General features: G+C 41.0%; 1 protein-coding gene across 1 annotated transcript in view; it reads left to right on the top strand.

The window, feature by feature from the left end:
• The first annotated feature begins 585 nt into the window (after nucleotides 1-585).
• LOC133130305 (neuronal acetylcholine receptor subunit alpha-3-like) overlaps nucleotides 586-21,201 on the top strand; it is a 38,194-nt gene continuing 17,578 nt past the window's right edge. Inside the window, exons 1-3 of the mRNA XM_061244781.1 lie at nucleotides 586-707; nucleotides 16,947-17,086; nucleotides 19,549-19,593. Of these exons, the coding sequence (XP_061100765.1) occupies nucleotides 650-707; nucleotides 16,947-17,086; nucleotides 19,549-19,593 (243 nt within the window). The 5' untranslated portion in view covers nucleotides 586-649. The remainder of the gene's footprint in view (nucleotides 708-16,946; nucleotides 17,087-19,548; nucleotides 19,594-21,201) is intronic.

Genomic DNA, 21,201 nt, shown 5'->3' with positions numbered 1-21,201 from the left:
CATTATTGTCACAGGCATTGAATGAATGATAATGGTGATACACTAGGATAGAATTCTGCTATGAGCTGCAAATCATTCAATTCGTTTTTTTCATCATAGCAGAGATGTTTGCGATTATTTTAAATATTTCTTCCTTGGATGTGGCAGCTGAACTGTTGTAAAAATGAATGACTAAAATAGAAACTATTTATACGACAGAATTTCTGTATTTACGGTAGCTACATTGCAAAAAACAATTACAGCTACTACAGCAACAACTGTACAGCGAACTAGAAGCACGGTGAACTCTTAATTTAGCATATGCAAACTGTAGTCAGAAAGGGGCGAGTAGCTACGCTGTGAAATGCGCTGTCCAGCACAAACAGTGCTCAAAGTCGGCTGCAACGAACAGCCTTCCAAAAGTGTATGGACATTAACTCCCCATTATCTCCTGTTTCGAGAGTATATATGACTGTATGCACCTGATTCAGCCTAATGTCATGTTCCGTTTAAGAAAGACACGGGGAGAGGTTTCGCCCAGGGGGTGGGACGAATGAACTTCTCAGTATCGGGGAGCGATAGACTCGTCATTAAGCATTTTCAGTCGAGAAGCAAAAGATATTACATTTTTTTGTTTAAAGAAAAGCACTCCCGACGCTTACGACGCTAGATGAATTCAACGGGGAAACGCACTTTGCTCCTTCTTTTTGTGGTTTTGATAACGCAAGGTAAGACAGCGCTACTAAGTAAAGAAACATTATGTATCTTGAGAGTTTGGGTTATTTGCTGCAGCACTAGGGTGCAATCTGGGGTTCCATTGATCAACTGATGCATTTTCAAAAAAAGGAATTACACTGATTATGAAACTGGCAATTATAATTTATATGGATTTGTTTGTGTTTTTTTTCACGGAATGACGCCGGCAGATTAAAATGCATAAACGAGTAGGCTACTCCTTATTATCGAGTAGCTTCCACTCAGACTTCCATTAGGCTCTAGTACTCTTTATGAATATTATAGCGATGATGAAATATTAATATATTTCCCCGTAAACTTAAAATAATGTATATATATATATATATATATGTATCGACGAATTTAATGTTTTCACACAAGATTATAACGGGATTAGAGTTGGACTGTGTCTGTGAGGATAAATACCCGCTTGCGCACTCGACTGTGTTCTTTCAGAAAACAGACCTATTGCGGTATTAGTCGAGATAAGGCGCTTTTCTCTGGTGAAAATGTGCTGATTGCGGTTTGCTCCCCTTTAACATAACCCGTATTAAAGTTGCTTTATGAACGGAGCATTTTTGGGAGCCACGAAACTTCCCAAACTCATCTCGTGGTTAAACTCATCTGCATGGATGCTTCCGGGTAGATAAAAATGGTGCCAGTATTCACATAAATAGTCTATGCGACTTACTATTAAATGGGCTATAAGAACAGATCATAGCATAATGATTGTGTTTTAAATACGGGAAATGCAGTTGATTTTAATGGAACGTGTGATGAATGTTATAGACGTTCTGTATATTATAGACATCATTGCAATCCAGCACTTTCATCTCTCTCGCCAGAAAATATAATATAATAATTTGATAATTTGTACATCATATAATGGGTAACTATGGGGAATCTGTTTCATGGGCTGTCTTAGGAGTGCACTGTGGTTTCCCTCATGTTACAGTCTCAGTCTGAGACCCACAAATATTGCCCACTTGCACATACACACTTGGATGGGGTTAGTCGCACAGAAATGATATCCTAATGGATCTCTGCAAGTCTCTAAAATATTTAATCTACATAAAAAGTACCCAGGGTAGACTTTCTGTCATACCTTAAGATTCAATTATGACACAATTCTATTCAGATAGTTATCTCTTTCTATTACGTAGTAATTATGTGTGATGTTGTTTTAGAGCAGCTAATGCAGAAACAAGTTTATGGTCAAAGAAAGTACACATATCTGGATGAATCCTGCTCTTTATTAATATTAAACCACATTACACTCATTTTGGATGATTCACCTAACCATAACTTTAATTTAAGGTAGAACTGTCATGACCCATTGAGCTTACCACAATTGAGCTTACTGAATTATGTAGAAAAAAAAATAGAAAAATGCAACACAAAGCCCAATCCTTGCCTTTCAAATTACCACACAACATATATAACTGTGGTCCTCACAGTTATGTCTTCTACAGTTTCTAATTCATAAACATATACTAAATATCCATCTAAGTTCATCCATCCATCCATCCATCCATTATCTGAACCCGCTTATCCTGATCAGGGTCGCAGGGGGGCTGGAGCCTATCCCAGCATACATTGGGCGAAAGGCAGGAATACACCCTGGACAGGTCGCCAGTCCATCGCAGGGCACACACACCATTCACTCACACACTCATACCTACGGGCAATTTAGACTCTCCAATCAGCCTAACGTGCATGTCTTTGGACTGTGGGAGGAAACCGGAGTACCCGGAGGAAACCCACGCAGACACGGGGAGAACATGCAAACTCCGCACAGAGAGGCCCCGGCCGACGGGGATTCGAACCCAGGACCTCCTTGCTGTGAGGCGGCAGTGCTACCCACTGCACCATCCGTGCCGCCACCATCTAAGTTCATTGTAATTAAATTGGTATATGGTCAAGTTATTGCACTGTGGTGCCCATATTACGATGCTTCCACTATTTTATAGCTCCAGACCCAATGATTGTAAATGATTTAGGGAAGCAGCATGTCCAAAAAGTGTGTAAAACTGCAACTGCACATTATAATCAGCAAGGTCTCAGTCGGGATTAATCCATTTACAGCCTTGTTTCATTTAAAGACTGTGTACTTTTCAAAGGAATAGATCAGGACAAAGCTGAACTAACCTTAGCCTGTTAAAATCAATGGCATGAAAGTCCACAGAACTGTGCATTTCTGTGGCTGAAGTGAGAGTTCAGTAGACTTAGTAAATAAGCTTTTTTACTTTGGGATCAATTGTCATTGCTTTTTAAGAAAATTAAATCACTTAACACTAGGGATGTGTATCGTTAGGATTTTATTGATACCGATAACAATACCGATACTCCTTATCGGTGCCGGTATTTATCGATACTCTTATCGATACCACGGCGTGTAATTTAGTGTATAAAATAAAGACGTTACAAGATAGTAAAAGATTCAATCATTTTTTATTACCACAAGGGGGGTAACACCAGCAACATCATTAAACAACTTACACCACCTGCCTTTTAAGCCCTTAGCAAGTCAACATGTGCAGTGCGAGGTATGTCAAAAAAATGAGCAGGCAGCTCCATACAGCCTTAAAGGTAACTGTCACTGTGACAATGCTTCAACAGAACAGAAGCTTAACTTAAAATTACAAATGCTTCTCAGAATAGATGAAATAAATAAAAAAACCTAGGGAGATGACCAAAGCCCTTGCCTACATGTTCAACCCAACAGGCACATACATGTAAACAGAACAGTGTAGGGGAGGCGCTTCTACTGACGCATTTAGCCCTAACAGTTTTTGTGAAGGAAAAGCAACATATTTACTTTCTCTGGCAGCAGCCGAGATCGCTCTGGACAGTGACGTCACGCTATACACTCGGATAAAATGGCACTGCGCATGTTTTAAAAAAGGGTAATTTAATTACTTATTATTTTTAATCCAGCTTTACTGGCAGTCTTAAACCTTTAAGGATGTATATATTGGGAATCAATCTTGTAAATTATGCCAACTTAATCTAGTATTTCACTTCCCCTTTAATGATTCATACACTCACCGTTAACTTGATGAAGAAGCACTGTCGGAGTCTGCCTGCACGGAGGCGGGCACGGTGTTGTTAGCGTCTGCCGGGTTGCTAACTTTAGATGCGTTGTTTAACATGCCGCACTCCTTCAGCTTTATGCTATGGGTAGACTGCAAGTGTTTCATGATGTTGCTGGTGTTACCCCCCTTTGACGCAACTACTTTCTTGCATATATTGCATTGAGCCGAGGATTCATTGAGTTTGATGAAGTGAGCCCATACCTTGGAGCGCTTAGCTCTTACGGCCGACATATTGACTACTAGAGAAAACAACGGGGCGCTGCGTCATAACCTGACGACGGTGACAGTGTCATAATTACGCGACGGTTAGGTAGACTCTTGAAAAATACCGAAAACAGTATCGTTTGTCCAGAATCTTTAGCGGTACTCTGGTACTGACTAATTAGGAACCGGTACCAAAAAATACCGGCTCTCGGTACACATCCTTACTTAACACACTGCAGTTCGCAAGTCAGGCTCACACAGACATGAAAATTGTGGAAATTGTGCATCGCCCTGCAGGCTTGTATCTGCGGTTGGCGATTGCAATGCCTGGATTCAATCTCAAACCAGAAGGCCCATCCACATACTAGAACAGTGGCATAACAGGATGGGTTCACTCACTGCCTATGTAGTTTCCATTCTTAATAAAGACAGTATGAAGGTGGGTATGTTAATGACCCACATCTTGAGGTTTAAATTTAAGTTTCCTGTGGTCAGAAATGTCAAATCCGTGTTTCTGCCACCCATGAACTCAGCTGATTTCACTAATTAGGATGGCTGAATAATTAGCAAACTAATTCTAATTTGTAAATCCAGGTGAACAAAATACTTCAGAGGATTTTTACTTTCTTTCACCGCTTGTGGTGACTAAGCAGGACAGTGACCATACAGTTACTGAAATCAGCTGCTCCAGCGACATGTAGACTGACTGGGAAGTGATTGGAAACTGTTTTTGGTTTGAGAACTCCTGCCGTTTAAAGCTTTCACTGCACCACAGTGCACTTTTGCCTCAGCACTGGGACTAAGCCCAGTTTTTTTTCAGTTGATTTAGGTGAGCCGAAGACTTTCACAATCCTCAGGCCTGGAAATTGGCCCAACAGATTACACCGGAAAGTGGCCGCATTCGAGTTTAACACAATCTCCTGATCTCCAGAAATATTGTATTTTTAGAATGACACAATGAACAATGATTGAACAAAACGGCTAACAATATAACAGATAAGGGGAATCGTGTTTTTTTTTAAGTTTCCACACTGTTAACAGGGCTGTGTGGTTGGTTTCACATTTCCTCTGTGAATGAGAACCCTTCCACTGCCCCCTCGGCCACAGTCTGCAAGGGATTAAGCCGATGCCTGGCCTCATAAGTACTCACAGTATAATATAATGCTCCACTTCTCCTGGAAGAGCCGAAGTATCTTTACCCTCCCATTACACTGGTGCTGTCTCATTTATATGGCTTTCTATGCAGCTACAAAGCTGGGATCGTGGGAAATATGAGACAAAATGGATCTTCTGATTTGTTTAGAAATCAGTTTTTTGTCCTTGTCCTCTGAATGCCCCATCTGGCAAATTGGTGTTGTTTTATTGTTTTCATAAAACATTTGTGTCGCTCACCTGTGCAAAGCCGGCCTGTTCTTGTGCTTTTATTCCTGCTGTCATGCATGTGGATTGAGTGTTTAGGGCAGGGATACGCAAATGTGGCCCTCTAGGTCTGTAGCACAGCTGGTTTTCACTTGATAGTCCATAGTTGAATAATGTCATTGATTGGGCAAAAATTACACTTGTATTTCACACCACATTTAATCCTTTGTAGAATAGGTTTTTTGGAATGTTTTTTCAAAATTCCAAGTCAGTGTTCTAAACTCCACTGCTTTTAATTGTAAGTGTTGTAGTGATTGTTACATCAGCATTGGAATGTTCAGTTAAGAACATTCTAATCACACATTTGTGACCTCATACCTTAAAGAGTTACATCAGTCCCTGAGGGGAGAAATTAAATTCAGCAGTATTACTGCCCCGAGGGCAAGATTTAAGTGTCCCTGGTTTAGGGTCTCCCCTGTAGTAGCTTACGCTTCTTGAAGGCACCTCACGTCCCAGTGGCGACGGAAGGTCAGCTGTCTGCTCCGTGAGGTCGCCCCTCAGCCTGTGACACAGTCCTGCATGACAGCCTCCTCAATCTGCTTCGGGGAAGGATACGCGTGCATCCCGAGACGGAGGCAAAATGGCACTCCGCCACAGACACCTCACCTGTCTCATTCAATTTGTAAAACATTTCCTCCACAAACAAGGAATTGCACTTAGCGTCTTAGACAGTCAGCAGCAGTGGTGTACTGCAAGAACCGGGAGCTCCCTTACCAGTCCCACCCCCTGTCTCTCTCTTTCCCTCTGTCCCTCCTCCTTTCTCTTTATTGAAGCTGCCTTCAACAGCATGCTAAACGCTGAGCCATGACCGTTCAATAAGGCTGATTAAAAAATATTTTTTAGATTAAAAAAACCACACATAGCATCATTCCATTTCATGGGTCTGAAACTGAGGATAATGATGCTTCAGCTCCTTCAGCTCCTTTTCAGGATCACAGATAGACCTGCCATAGAGGTTAGCAAACATGTGTAGCTTGTTAGTGAAATGGGATTAAGCATTTATTGTTATAATTAGTGTCCCACTAAAAACAGCAGCCCATTTGTGGCCCCAACCTTGTGAAATAATGTTTGGATAGTAGGAACATTTAAAATGTAGATACAATCACCCATAACCAGAATGAATGTAGCTTAAAGTGGGAAACATGAATGTACACAGGATAGCACATTGATTAAAATTACTATCCCACATTTCCCTGAGAACATGTTCAACTATCATCTTTCGCAAACAAAAACAAACAAAAATTTGCACTTGTGCTGAAGATTTATGGAAGAACTGTTATGAAACTGACCCCAATCCTGCTACCTTCTGTTCTGAGCTGCATTGCACCGGTCAATGGTCATTATACAGAAACTCATTCCAATATCAATTTAAGTAACGCTTGCTGCTAACCAGCCTGCTGCACTTATACTAGTACTATCTGCATAATGTAGCTAATACTTTAAACGGTGAAAATTCTAAAATAAAAATGGCATATTTTGTATTTGTGTACCCAATGCATGGCCATTCATAATTTTTTGAATTGCTTTCCACCATACACTGTGATAATTCCATTCATTAGACTGATTTATTACAACCATTGTTAGACTTCCTTAGAGACACCGTAAGCGTTGAGTCGTAAACATAATTTATAGAAACAACTAAAATGAAACAATAATGAATTCAATTATAATAGCTAATTTCCTTCTTCTGCAGTTGCTATCTCTCACAATTGCACAGATGCCTCTTATCACTTTGGTCAGCTGTTAGCTATCAGCCATTCAGAAAACCAACCATAATATTCAATGCTTATCTTCTTGTAATTGCATCAGTGTTGATGAGTTTACGAGCCAGAGACACAGACTATACAGATTAATTTGTTCTTCCTGTGGTATAGGTAAATATAAATCAGTGAAAACAATGATACCATGTTTGCCAGGCAATTCATTGCTTTGCAGTGGATGCTGCATGATTCAATTTTATTTTAAATCTAATTTTAAAAATCACATTTCTTTCCTCAAATTATGCAATTCCATACTGTCTGTAATTCTGAAATGGTCATAACCATAATACATGCCTGTACAACAATGAAAGTTGCTAATAAATATTTAGATTGCATTGATTAAATAGTGGATTGATTGCAAATAATATGTAGAAATGATCATTCTGAAAATTAAACCCCCATTCACTGGTCATCTTCAAGCAAAATTAATATTACTGCTGAATTAATGTGAAAAACCAAATTTGTGTGTTCAACCAAGTAAAGGCACTGAGTCACTGCTGTAATGACCATTCCACAGTCCACAATAAATCTACATGATTCAGCAGCACAGTGTACAAGAGTCAAAGCTCAGCAATGAGTCAAGTTTTCAATTGCATGGTTTGTTTTGACCTGTGTCAGGTATTTCTCTTCCTCAGACTACCTCCACTCTATTTAGTGATTCTGAGCTTATAACAGTGTTCATGAATAAATTAAGTGTTCAGAGTGTAAAGTAAGTATTTTTGCTACCTATTTTTCTTTTCTTTCATGTTTGAACAGGAATTGAGCATCTCTCTGATATTAATGGGGGCAATTATTATTTCTGGTGAATTATTATTCAATTGTTATCATGATCATGTTATTGGGGGGTTATTTGGCCTGTTTTATAATATTTGGAAGAGGGAGGTGGGTTGTTACCCCCGTCCCCAATTAACTACACCCATGTCCCACCGGGGTGGCTCAGTAAAGCGGTGCCTCTTGCAGTTTGGTGGAAATTCTCTCTGCTCACTCTGAAGTTCTTGCAGCATCATACTGCACAGAAATAGCAAAGACGTGAATAATCAGAGCGTGACAAACTGTATGCCCGCGTGGTTACGAAATCCGATTTTGGGAGGGGGAATAAAAACCCCTCATTCCTTCAAATCCAGTGGTTAATTGTCTGATATAATGGCTCCTTTTGCAAAGCACAATGTGGAATCCACCTGCCCCACATAAAACGCACACACTCTGCCAAATGCAGCATATGTTATGGGCCCTCACAAAAGGCCAAACCTGGTGACCAGTCTGTACAGTCCTAGCCTCTGAATTCATTGCGATTGCTTAATGAGAAGGATCCAGATTACTTTGCATATGAATTGCTCTGTAATGCAGAATCTAATTGTTCGGATCTACAAACGGGTGTCACAGGCTCTTCTGATATAAAACTTTGCCTTCCTTAAACCTTCCTAAAACCTTAAGCTTTTTATCTTGCTTTATTCACTCATTCAATTCTTTTCTGCTGCAATTTTGTAATTTGGCTTAATAAATTGTGTATGATATGATATGATAACAAAAAGCAATCAGTTCTTATTTCTGAAGTCCCAACATATAATTACTATTTTGTACCATTGTTAGTGTGATCCAAAATGCTTACTTTCAGTCTACTGTGCAAGGATTAAGAAAGCAGGCTTGCAGGCTCTTTAAGGTCTGCGGTTTTGAGATCAAAGTGCCTTTGAAACTCTATCTGTATAATGCTTGAGCTCTTCTCCTCTCAGTCAGGCTCTGCTACAGTATGTGTTGTATGTACAGATTATGGGCTTTGACTCTACTCGTGGTTCTGAGTCACTGAGGGAGAATGATAAATAGCACTTACAACACCACAATTTTGGGCTTTTTACAAGACAGATTGATCATTTCACAATTCTTATTCCTGTAGTGGGATAAGGAACAATATTGTTCCTTGCAGAAAAGTATAAAAGCTAGACAACATCAAAATTGACCTGTCCCTGTAATGTTTCTGTATCTGTCCTGTCTGTATTAGTGTTTATTCTTGTTATTTATTCATTATCATGCATCCCTGGTTATTGTTTCCCATTACAGTTTCTCATTTGTGATCCCCTGTTATGTTTACCACCCGAGTCACTCCCCTGTCTGCGTGTCGCACTATTCGAGTGTTTACAGCAGTTTCGGGTTTTCAACATTCCTTCCAATCTCGCAGTTCTTACTTCCTGCTTCTCTCCGTAGTTAAATGTTGTAAAGCAATATTCTTACTCACTACTACTAATCTAGATATTGTACAGTACTAATCTGATTAATATACTTACTGTCTGTCTTACTAACTAACAGTCACTTTTATTGGGTAGTTTAGAATTATTCTCGTAGCTAATTCACTAACGCGATCTCTTAGCTTTTCCGCACTGTTCTATAACTCCGCCCCCCTATGCTGTCCCTGATTACTCGCTTAGTTTCAGTGGAGGGTTCGCACCTGTCTCTGATTATCACTATGTCTTCAATCTGTGTAAATGTCTACTCCTTAATCCGGAGCCGCATGTTTTAACATGCACGTTTGTTAACGTGCATCCAGTCCGCGTTTTTGTCTCCCCCCTTAGCGTAACCGTCAAGAATTGCTACCCTCTCCCCCTCATGGCCTCGGCATCTGCTACAGGAGGCTACCATCTTCACCAAGCTGGATTTACGCAATGCTTACCATCTGTTGCGTATCCGTGAGGGGGATGAGTGGAAAAAATGGCCATTCAGAGTATTTGGAGATGCCGTTCGGGGTAACTAATGTACCTGCCATCTTCCAGAATCTGGTCAATGACGTACTGGGAGACATGATCAATAAATTTGTGTTTGTATACCTTGACGATATCCTGATCCACTCCAAGACCAAGGAAGAACACATCATACATGTTCGCAAAGTCCTTTCAACGTCTGTTAGAAAATCACCTGTTTGTCAAACCTGAGAAATAGTCTTCCACTGCTCCACAACATCTTTCCTGGGATACATCATTTCAGCTGGCAACATTCATATGGACCCCAAGAAGGTTACGCCAGTGATCGAGTGGCCACAACCCACCAGTCGCAAGGACCTGCAACCCTTCCTGGGGTTTGCCGACTTCTACCGCCAATTCATCCAGAATTACAATACCACTGCTGCCTCCCTCACTGCACTCACCTCCAACAAGAGAACTTTCCAATGGAATGCTAAGGCCAATCAGGCATTTCTCGACCTCAAGGATCGTTTTACCACAGCTCCTATCCTGATCCACCCAGACCCTACCAGACAATTCATAGTCAAAGTGGACACCTCCAACATCGGGGTAGGGGCTGTCCTATCACAACGCTCCAGCAAAGACAATAAGATCCATCCTTGTGCTTTCTTCTCTCGCCGCCTATCACCAACAGAAGAGAACTACGACATCGGCAAGCGGGAACTTCTGGTGGTCAAACTGGCCTTAGAAGAGTGGAGGCACTGGCTGGAGGGAGCTCAAGTCCTTTTTTTGGTGTGGACCGACCATAAGAACTTGGGAGTATCTGCAAACCACCAAAAGGCTCAATTCTCGCCAAGCCTGGTGGACCCTATTCTTCTATTTCAATTTCATGCTTGCCTACCATCCTGGATCCAAGAATGTCAAGCCTGATGCACTTTCCAGACAGTTCTAACCCTCCATCAAGGAGGAAAGACCAGACCCCATCCTACCATCCAACTGCTTCATCAATGCTGTACAGCTTGAGATTGAGGATATTGTCCGCAATGCTCAGAACGGCGAAACAGGTCCAAGTAATTGTCCAGACAACCACCTGTATGTACCACTGGCAGCCAGATCGCAGGTGTTGGGGACACTCCTCTCTTCTCTCACACACTACCACATTCATTCAGAGAAGGTTCTGGTGGTCAGGCATGATTTGTCGCTGCTTGCTCGGTCTGTGCTCAAGGTAAACCTTCTCACTCACCCCCGTTAGGTCTGTTACAGCCTCTCCATATCCCTCACCGCCCCTGGTCCCACATAGCATTAGATTTTGTCACTGGGTTACCTCCTTCCTACACTTTCACCACTATAGTCGGTTTTCTAAAGCTGTGCACTTTGGTCCCCTCACCAAACTTCCCTCAGCCAAGGAAACAGCTAATTTACTTACACAACATGTTATTCGTCTTCACGGTATTCCCTCCAACATAGTCACCGATAGAGGTCCTCAATTCACGGCATGCTTTTGGAAAGCTTTTTGAACACTCATCGGGTCCAATTCCAGCTTATTTTTGGGTTTCCATCCACAGACCAACGGCTAGATGGAGCTAGCCAACCAGGTTATCGAAACTGTGCTTAGGTGCTTATGTGAGCGTAACGCCTCCTCGTGGAGTCAACTGTTGCCATGGGCTGAATATGCTATTAACTCCCACACCTCCTCTGCCTCCAACTTGTCCCCTTTCGAGTGATGCCTAGGTTATCAACCCCCATTGTTTCCTGACCAGGAGGAGGAGGTGGGAGTCCAGTCAGCTGAAGTCTTCATCCGGCGATGCATCAGGACCTGGAGAGCTATCCGTATTAACCTGCAGCGCACCAGTACCCGGATGAAGGCAACAGCCGACCGGCGTCAGTCCAAGGCACCCACCTACCGCATTGGACAGAAAGTTTTCCTGACCACCAATGACATCCCATTACGCGTCGAGACACGTAAGCTGGCGCCCAGATACATTGGCCCCTTCCCCATCACCAAGATCCTCAGCCCCACAGCAGTTCGCCTAAGACTCCCATCCACCATGCGCCGGATTCACCCCACATTCCATGTGTCTAGAATGGAATGTCTGGGATCATGGATGTTCGCCATTGGGGTCGGGGCCTCCACTGGGAGGGCTATGGCCCCGAGGACAGAAGCTGGATACCATCCAGATTCGTTCTGGATAAGGACTTGATAAAAGACTTTCATAAGACTCATCCTGTGCCACCTGTTAAAACACCAAGAGGCGTTTCTTAAATGTTTCTGTATCTGTCCTGTCTGTATTAGTGTTTATTCTTGTTATTTATTCATTATCATGCATCCCTGGTTATTGTTTCCCATTTCAGTTTCTCATTCGTGATCCCCTGTTATGTCTGCGTCTGAATGTTTACCATCTGAGTCACTCCCCTGTCTGCGTGTCCCACTATTTGGGTGTTTACGGTAGTTTTCGGGATTTCAACATTCCTTCCAATCTCGCAGTTCTTACTTCCTTCTTCTCTCCGTAGTTAAATGTTGTAAAGCACTATTCTAACTACTACTAGTTTAGATATTGTACAGTACTAATCCGATTAATACACTTACTGTCTTACTAACTAACTAACAGTCACTTTTATTGGGTAGTTTAGAATTATTCTCGTAGCTAATTCACTAACGCAGTCTCTTAGCTTTTCCGCACTGTTCTATAACTCCGCCCCCCTATGCTATCCCTGATTACTCGCTTAGTTTCAGCGGAGGGTTCGCACCTGTCTCTGATTATCACTACGTCTTCAATCTGTGCAAATGTCTACTCCTTAATCCGGAGCCGTATGTTTTAACATGCACGTTTGTTAACGTGCATCCAGTCCGCGTTTTCGTCTCTCCCCTATTATGGTGTTATTACCCTATTATAGTATCTAGTCAAAAATAGTATGCCTATTTTTGAGATTCCTTAAAGACACCCCTTTTTCGAGTTTTCGAGTTTTGCCTTGCCCTCTGGTTTTGTTTGCCCTTGGTTTTGACTATTTGCTTTGTTTTGTGACTTTGTTTCCTGCCTTAGCCCTTTTGTACCTTAGCCCTTTGATTACTAGGATTTTGACCCTTTGCTTGTTTTCCCGACTATTCTTTTGCTTGCTGTTTTTTTTGCTTGCTCTTAGCTTGAACTCGGAATTAATACTATGTTTTTTGGATTATCCCGTGGTCTGCATCTGGGTCCTCAGTGCCGTATGTAACAGTCCCACCTTTTCACCTGTTTATAGAGCGTTTAACTCTGCTGCCAATATCTATTGGAATTGGATGTAACTAATGCATATGAGCTCAAATAATAATAATCCTGAATAATTGTCCTATTGAACCCAATGGAAAACATATTCAGGAGAAACAACCCTTGAAGTGATCCATCCATATCTGCTGCATATCTGAAAACAGCATGATGGTTTGGGACTCATTTGATACCTTGGACCGTTTATGACTTAAAGCCATTTAGCCAAGAAATGTGTTCTATACTGTATCAGCATAATTTACCGCCAATCTAGTTTCACCCCCCCAATTCCCATAGAGATTCATTCAAATGCAAAGCGTTTAGTATCGCTTGTAGGCAAACCTGAAAATAAGATATCCAGACTATGATGACTCTGTGGCTACGTACACTCAGTGAGCACTTTATTTATTGTTTTTTTTAAACTCATTGGTCTTCCAATGCTGTAGCCTATCCAATTAGAGGTTTGACATGTTGTGTGTTCCGAGATGCTCTTCTGCACTGTTGTACATGCATACTGTTACCTTCCTGTCTGCTTCAACCAGACTCTTCTCCTGTGACCTCTCTCATTAACAATGCATTTTTTCCCACAGCACTGCTGCTCACTGGATGTTTTATGTTTTTTTGCACCATTCTTTGCAAACTCTAGAGACTGTTGTGCGTGAAAATCACAGGAGCAGTTTCTGAGACACTCAAACCACCCTGTCTGGCACCATAAAAGTCAAAGTCACTTAGATCACATTTCTTCCCCACTCTGACATTTGGTCTGAACAATAGCTGAACCTCTTGACCATATCTGCATGCTTTTATGCATTTAGTCGCTACATAATTGGTTAAATCTCAAAGGAATGTTTTCAACATCTTGTGGAATTGAGGTGATGGTCCAAACGGAGAGCAAAGGCCCTACCCAGTATTAGTATAGTGTTCCTAATAAAGTGCTCAGTGAGTGTATATTATAACAGAACGGTCACTCTGAAGTGGAGTAATGCTCTCTGACTATACAGACCGCAGATTCTTTTTAAAAAATTCCCCCAAAATAAAGGTCAGATTAAATAAAAGATTATGGTGACCTTCATTTCCTTAACAGTTAAAATCCTGAGGTCGGGAACAGGAATGAATTATTCTAAAGATAATACAGAAAGAACAACCAAAATTGCACTGCAGAGAATAAGCTTTTCAGCCCTCGAGGATGCCTCCTCAGGATTGGCTGAAGCAACTTGGGGGAGGTGGATTTCTTGGGTACTTTTTTGGTGACCTTGCAACAGCCGCCCACAAATTCTGGCCATTGACCAGTGCCTAAATGGGACCGGGTGTCAGCAGCCAGTCAGGGGTGTCCGAGAGCTAAATTATTTATTGTGTTCATTTCACCCCCACACTGCTGACAATCCTGACAGGATCTGCCGCTGTTTTTTATACAATAAATTTTAGATTTATGGTGGGAATATCGCTTTAAATCACAGGGTTTCATGGGTTCTTGTGGAATTTACAGTATGAAAAAGCCACTTAGAATATGCATACCATGAGGGCTCAATTGGTTCTGTTGTATTTTAATAAGGTGTTTTATTTGTTTTATCTGAGTATTGCATAGATCAGCAGGATTCCTCCAGAAGACCACAATTGCTGTGATCAGCATCCTATCTTACTGTGTATTTTTTTTTGAGCACAATGCAAAAAAACACTGAAGAAGCACTCACAGTACAGTATAGGGTGGCCTGTAGTCTAGTGGTTAAGGTACAAGGCTGGGATCCGCAAGGTCGGCCACAATAAGATCCACACAGCCGTTGGGCCCTTGAGCAAGGCCCTTAACTCTGCATTGCTCCAGGGGAGGATTGTCTCCTGCATAGTCTAATCAACTATTTTGCTCTGGATAAGCGCGTCTGCCAAATGCCATTAATGCAATGTAAATATAACAGTATATATCATGTACAGATATATACGTACAAACACATTTGCCCCTTTTTAAGAGTGTGCAAGATGAATGTGAAAGGAGTCCACAGGGGAGAGGCTGGATGTGCTCTGAAATCAATGACTGAAATCAATCAATCTAATTTTATTTACACAACATGTGTTAAAAAGGATTTGTCCCAATATGCATCAGTTTACCCTAGCCTGGAGCTCTACAGACAAAGTCAGAAGCAATAGAGGCAAGGGCGACTTCCCTGGAAGACATCCCAGGAAGTTTACATTTTCACCGCGGTCGTATTGGTTTGGGAGCCCCAGGTAGCAGCCCTCTTTCCCGCTTGATCCCACCTTAGTCATGGCAGTTTATCGCCATGGAAACCAGACCGTACCACAAACACAGCGTGACCTTTGACCCCACTCTTATTGTAGTGATCTTAAAATGTATGGTTTGAGGAGCTATGACTCATAAAGACCTGCTAAAGCTTTAGGTTCTCTTTCCTTTCCACACAGCGTTTCTAATAAACACGCTGATGGGGGGATGGAGAAAAGGAGGCGGGACAGATAGTCAGAGATCCAGGATCTGGGGTCCTGGTTGCCTGCATCAAATATTGACTTTTTACTCCATCTCGCAGAAATGTTTCCATCCGTAGGAGTTCAATAGACAATCTTTTCTGAAATGTTCCAATGTTGTATTAAGGTTCATATCCCTGAGGTTGCAAATGCAAGAAAAATCTGCTCCTTCTTTAAAGTAATTTTACCCAAGCATTCTTTATCCCCATCCCCATCTCTTACTGTCATCCTGATTGGATTGACTGAAGGATTAAATGATTGGTAATATGGCGCAAGCGCAAGCTGAAGACGCACCTCTTCAAGCAGCACCTCTCCCCATCCCTCCCTACTTCCCTGTGAACCTTAATTGTTGTCTCTGTGACTTGCTTTGTGTATCGGTATTTTTAGTTGGCTAGGTAAGCAGTGTTTGGATAGTTAACTTTGGTGACTTTTGCTCTGTTTGTTTGTTTGTTCAAAAAAAAAAAAAAAAAAGCCCCTTGTCCTTATCTTTGTTGTACAGGTAGCAGTTGAAATTGTACTTACCTCTAGGGTCTTTCAGCGAACTTATCCCTGGTTATGGGTATGCACTTTGTTGTACGTCGCTCTGGATAAGAGCGTCTGCCAAATGCCAATAATGTAATGTAATGTAATGTTTAGATAAGTAGATAACAAAAGGAAGTTGAGGCATTTCCAAATCTTGTGGCCACATCTTGTGGTGAATCTGTTATTTTTTGTATTAAAGTATTTGTATTTGTATTTGGATGATAATATTTAACATTGAAAAACCAATAACAATTATGTAACAATTGGACAACAACTTATTGTTCTTAAGATGTCCATAGACTTTTCTCAATCTGCTCTGAGAAAATAGCCATTAATAATAAGCCATTAATCTTCAAGCAGCACCTCTCCCCGTCCCTCCCTACCTCCCTGTGAACCTTAATTGTTGTCTCTGTGATGTGCTTTGTGTATCGGTATTTTTAGTTGGCTAGGTAAGCAGTGTTTGGATAGTTCACTTTGGTCACTTTTGCTCTGTTTGTTTGTTTATTTGTTCTCAAAAAAAAAAAAAAAAAAAGAGGCCCTCGTCCTTATCTTTGTTGTACAGGTAGCAGTTGAAATTGTACTTCCCTCTAGGGTCTTTCAGCGAACTTATCCCTGGTTATGGGTATGCACTTTGTTGTACGTCGCTCTGGATAAGAGCGTCTGCTAAATGCCAATAATGTAATGTAATGTAATGTAATAAATATTATCTTATAATTCTGTTTGATTGCAATGCGTTTCCTCATATGCAGCTAATTAAATTGTCTTTCCCTTTGAACTGTTGTCCTTCAATAGACCAGTAACTGACAATTGCTATTCATTATATAATTTTATTTTCCTTGTTTTCCCGCACAGATTGTTTCTCCTCGAAAGGCGAGGACAGACTCTTCCGTCGGCTCTTCCGCCGGTATAACCAGTTCATCCGGCCGGTGGAGAATGTGTCCGATCCGGTGACCGTGGAGTTTGAAGTCTCCATTTCCCAGCTGGTTAAAGTGGTGAGAACATTTTCATTTTGTCAATCGCCATTTTAATGCATTTCAAAATACTGTGAACATACAGTATCAAAGAATAAAATAAAATAAAATAAAATAAAATAAGAAATCACTTGTTTGCAGAATAATTGCCATTATGTATGGCACTTTAAGATAATTGTATTCACTTTTTCCTCTGGAAAGCTGCATGGTATTTAGGTTATCATCGTTTCAGTAAGAAAGCTGTTGAGTACCATTGACTCACCTCACCTGGTTTCTTGGGTCTGAATTGGTTGCTGATTTTAAGATTTTAAGTCGGCCACCCTGTAGCTCTCCTAGAACAAGCATGAATACCACTGATTTAGAGGGCTGTTCTCTTAAAAACTGCACTTCACATCACTAGTGTACCAGACGTTTGTTATATAATACATGCATCTAATTGTATCATCAAAGCAGTTTCGTGAGAAAGTGAGTTTTTCAGAATTAACCTCAGGGAGAGTTCCCAGGGTTGGATTCTTTTATATTCTCATCCCCCTTGGCATCTGTTACATAATTCATCAAAACATTAAAAGCATCCATTTGAAATATCGTTTTTTCATACAGTCCCATCAGATTTATTTCATTTCTTTGTATTTCATCTTCTTTATATTTAAATGTGTGCATGAATGACTCCATGTAGTTTAATATCCACACCATGGACAATATAGCATGGAGTGCATTTTGAAGTCCTTATATGAATTATGGCTCAAAGTGATGACACGTTGATATATTCTCACCTTTTCAGTTAGATTAAATGTGGACACAGAAACGGGAATCATTTTTCATGTCTAAACCATTTGTAATGAATGTATGAATGTAATCTGGCTAAGAGCATATACTATGTTAATGAAGCTTTAAAATGTCATGCTTATCCTGTCAATATAAACATTCCATTTGCTATATTAAAATTGCTAGCATGGAGCAAGAAAGGATCGCTTGAGAATTCTGACCATGGAAAAATGAATCTATAAGATTACAGAAAGAATACAAATAAAATAGGTAGTCTGGCTTTCAGATGCTCTAACAAATATTGGCTGATGGCTGGTTTTTGTAAATGGGGTCTCACAGCTGTGTGACTCACAGTCACCGGGCTTGTCATTTTCTGCCTGGAACAGCCCTGACTTAAACTACCCTTCTGTGGAGAATTTTCCAAGTAACCATGAACTAACAGCAAGGTGTTATGATATTCTGTATTGGTTGTGGTTTGTCCAAGACAGACTACACTTGGACAGTATACCATAATGTGTACGTAACAGCAGCATATGTGCATGATACAAACCTTTTTATGACAAATCATGACACTACTACCACTTACAATCAATGTCATAACGCTCATCACATAATGTATGCAGTGAATTTTACTAGACAGATTTAAAGTAGCTATTTCCAAATGTTTGCTACATACTGTATATGACGACAGGGTTAATACATGATTGAACCAGGTTCTCACAACAGCATTGTGGTCTGACTGGCAAATACAATGCATAGTCACTCTTTAACCCTTTAATCTTTTAAGGTGTCCGATCACAAATACAGTATGTGATTCTTAACTGAACTTCTAATGCTGATGTAACAATCACTACTGGCAGCTGAAACGCAGAGGGTTAACATTGTTAGCATGAAGGTATTTTTCACACTGCAGTTGTCGATGTGCAGTGTGCCACAATCACATTCAAATGCTGCTTCCACTTAATGTATATATGATTTCAAATAGTCATTTATTTATGTACTTGGAGCATGCTTAGGCCTTGGGCACTTTGTCTAAAAATAAACATGCAGCCGAAGTGTTGTACAGTTTAAAACTCGCATGTTAGCTTTACATTCCTGTTTTGACTGGCATTCAAGCCTACATGGATCGGAGATAAATGCAAAATATATAACTTGAATTGTGATGCAAGTCCAAAACAAAACAACATAACACAAATGAGTCATCATACTCAATACTTGAAGCGTTGGCGAAAAATAACTTAATAAAGACATTTAAAGTTGGATGTTTCGTACATCAGGCTAATACACAGCATCCATGCAGCACCAAATAATGTCTTCAACTTTTGATACTGGTCACATTTCACAACATAACATACATAAATAGCCATTATCTAATGTAGCTGTTAACATGAATTAATGATGTACATGAGTCCCCTCCAAAAGTATTGGAAGAACCAGGCCAATTCCTTTGCAATACTGTACATAAACAAAGCCGTATAGATTGACCTCTCAACCACATTAATTAATGACAACTCATGTAACCTTAATGTAAAGTTAACAATCTCTGTTTGACAAGTAATGACCCAAAGGAAAAGTGAGGCAAGATCAGAGCTACATTTGTGCACTGAGCAGCTCCTCACTAGGTATGATTGCTCTGAGGCAGCCTTCCCCCGGCCACTCAGAGGTCACTGGCTGTGTCACTGATGACCTGAGATATTTGCTGTGGCTCTCCCCCCCAGGATGAAGTGAACCAGATCATGGAGACAAACCTCTGGCTGAGACATGTAAGTACTCTGGTTACCCTGGGAACCGGGGCCCGTGTGGTTACCTTGGGAACGGGGGTGAGGGAGGGGGTGGGAGGTGGATGGGGTTCAGGTGTTGGGTCTGAAATGCCCAATCTCTTAATGTGTGGACTGATGAGGGCAATGGAGGCGTGGGTGCTTTATTGCTGCAAAGGCATTATTGGGAAGCCCTGCTAGGCAACGGGGGCTCGCAGTGAGCGAGAGAGACTTCTCGCAGTCCTACATCAATCCCGTTAACTGCACTAAAGCAAACAGGCTGTTAGAGACTTGAACTCTTGATTGCGAGGCTAATAGAGCAAGTTCTTGGGCTGGCACCTCTGCACAAACCATATAAGCACGGAGTGATCTCCAGGAACAGTTAAACAAATGGTAAAAATCAGTAAAAGGCTTAAACATTTGACTCAAATCTAAGACGCTTAAAACATAGGAAAAGATGAGACTATTTCAGAAGCACAGCACTTTTCTGCAGTAATATCTGCCAATCAGTACTCAGTCAGAGGGAAAATAATCTATGTCTAACATCAGAGCGTGTATTTATAGCATGCATTTAAAAATCATCAAAGCTTTTGTTTTGTTGGAAAGTAAGTATTTGAAAATGTACCTTAGGAACAGGTCAGAGTGGAGGGATGAGCCTTTTTATATATTGTCTTATTTAATATTAAACAGTATTTTGAGCTCCACTCATGTGGTGTCCTATGTAATCTTTCCAGCCCTGGGCTGTGTGCAGCGTGCATTGTGTGTAAAAAGAAGCCTTTTGGTTCTGTTTTCTTTGGTTCTTAATCTGCTTTGGAGAGGACAGGCTGCAAGCCCTGAGAAGGCTGCGTCAACACGAACACAATGCCTGTATCAGTCTCAGTTTTTAACTTTTAATTGTGAATGACCTCAGATATCCCGTCATAATGGCTGTCTCCTGTTTTACCAATGCAAACGTGAAGCATTTTCCACTCCTGGTAGGACAGAGATAAACGTTCAGCCTGTAAGAAAACGTGGTGGCCTGTAGCGTAGTGGTTAAGGTACATCACTGGGACCAGCAAGGTCAGTGGTTCGATCCCCGGTGTAGCCACAATAAGATGCGCACAGCCGTGCAGCCCTCCAGTGAAGCTCTTAACCCTGCATTGCTCCAGGGGAGGATTGTCTCGTGCTTAGTCTAATCAACTGTATGTCGCTCTGGATAAGAGCGTCTGCTAAATGCCATTAATATAAATGAATGTAAAATGTGGTTTTTGTTTTGCTACATTTTTTGTAGCAAAACAGAAGCGATTAATGAAAGAGTGTGTGACATGGCTGCGGCTGGTGACCTCAATAATGGATTATGATGAAAACAATGTAAACACCAAGAAGCACACATGCATTTGTATACAAATTCAGGCAGGGAAACAAACACAAATAGATAAAAATGTAAAAAACACCATTGAGTAAATCTACATTTGGTATTTTCTTTAAAGTACTGTATGAATTATAGTACTCACATGCAAACACTCACAAAGACATGCACACAGAAACACACACACTTGCCATAGTAAAAATTTTTGCTGAACATTTTAGCCCCAGCCCATTCCCTGTGTGCTGCTTATGCAGGTTTGAGTCCTG

Source organism: Conger conger, chromosome 6 (genome assembly GCF_963514075.1).
Source record: "Conger conger chromosome 6, fConCon1.1, whole genome shotgun sequence".
NCBI classification, from domain to species: domain Eukaryota; kingdom Metazoa; phylum Chordata; class Actinopteri; order Anguilliformes; family Congridae; genus Conger; species Conger conger.
This window is presented reverse-complemented; position numbering and strand designations above follow the sequence as displayed.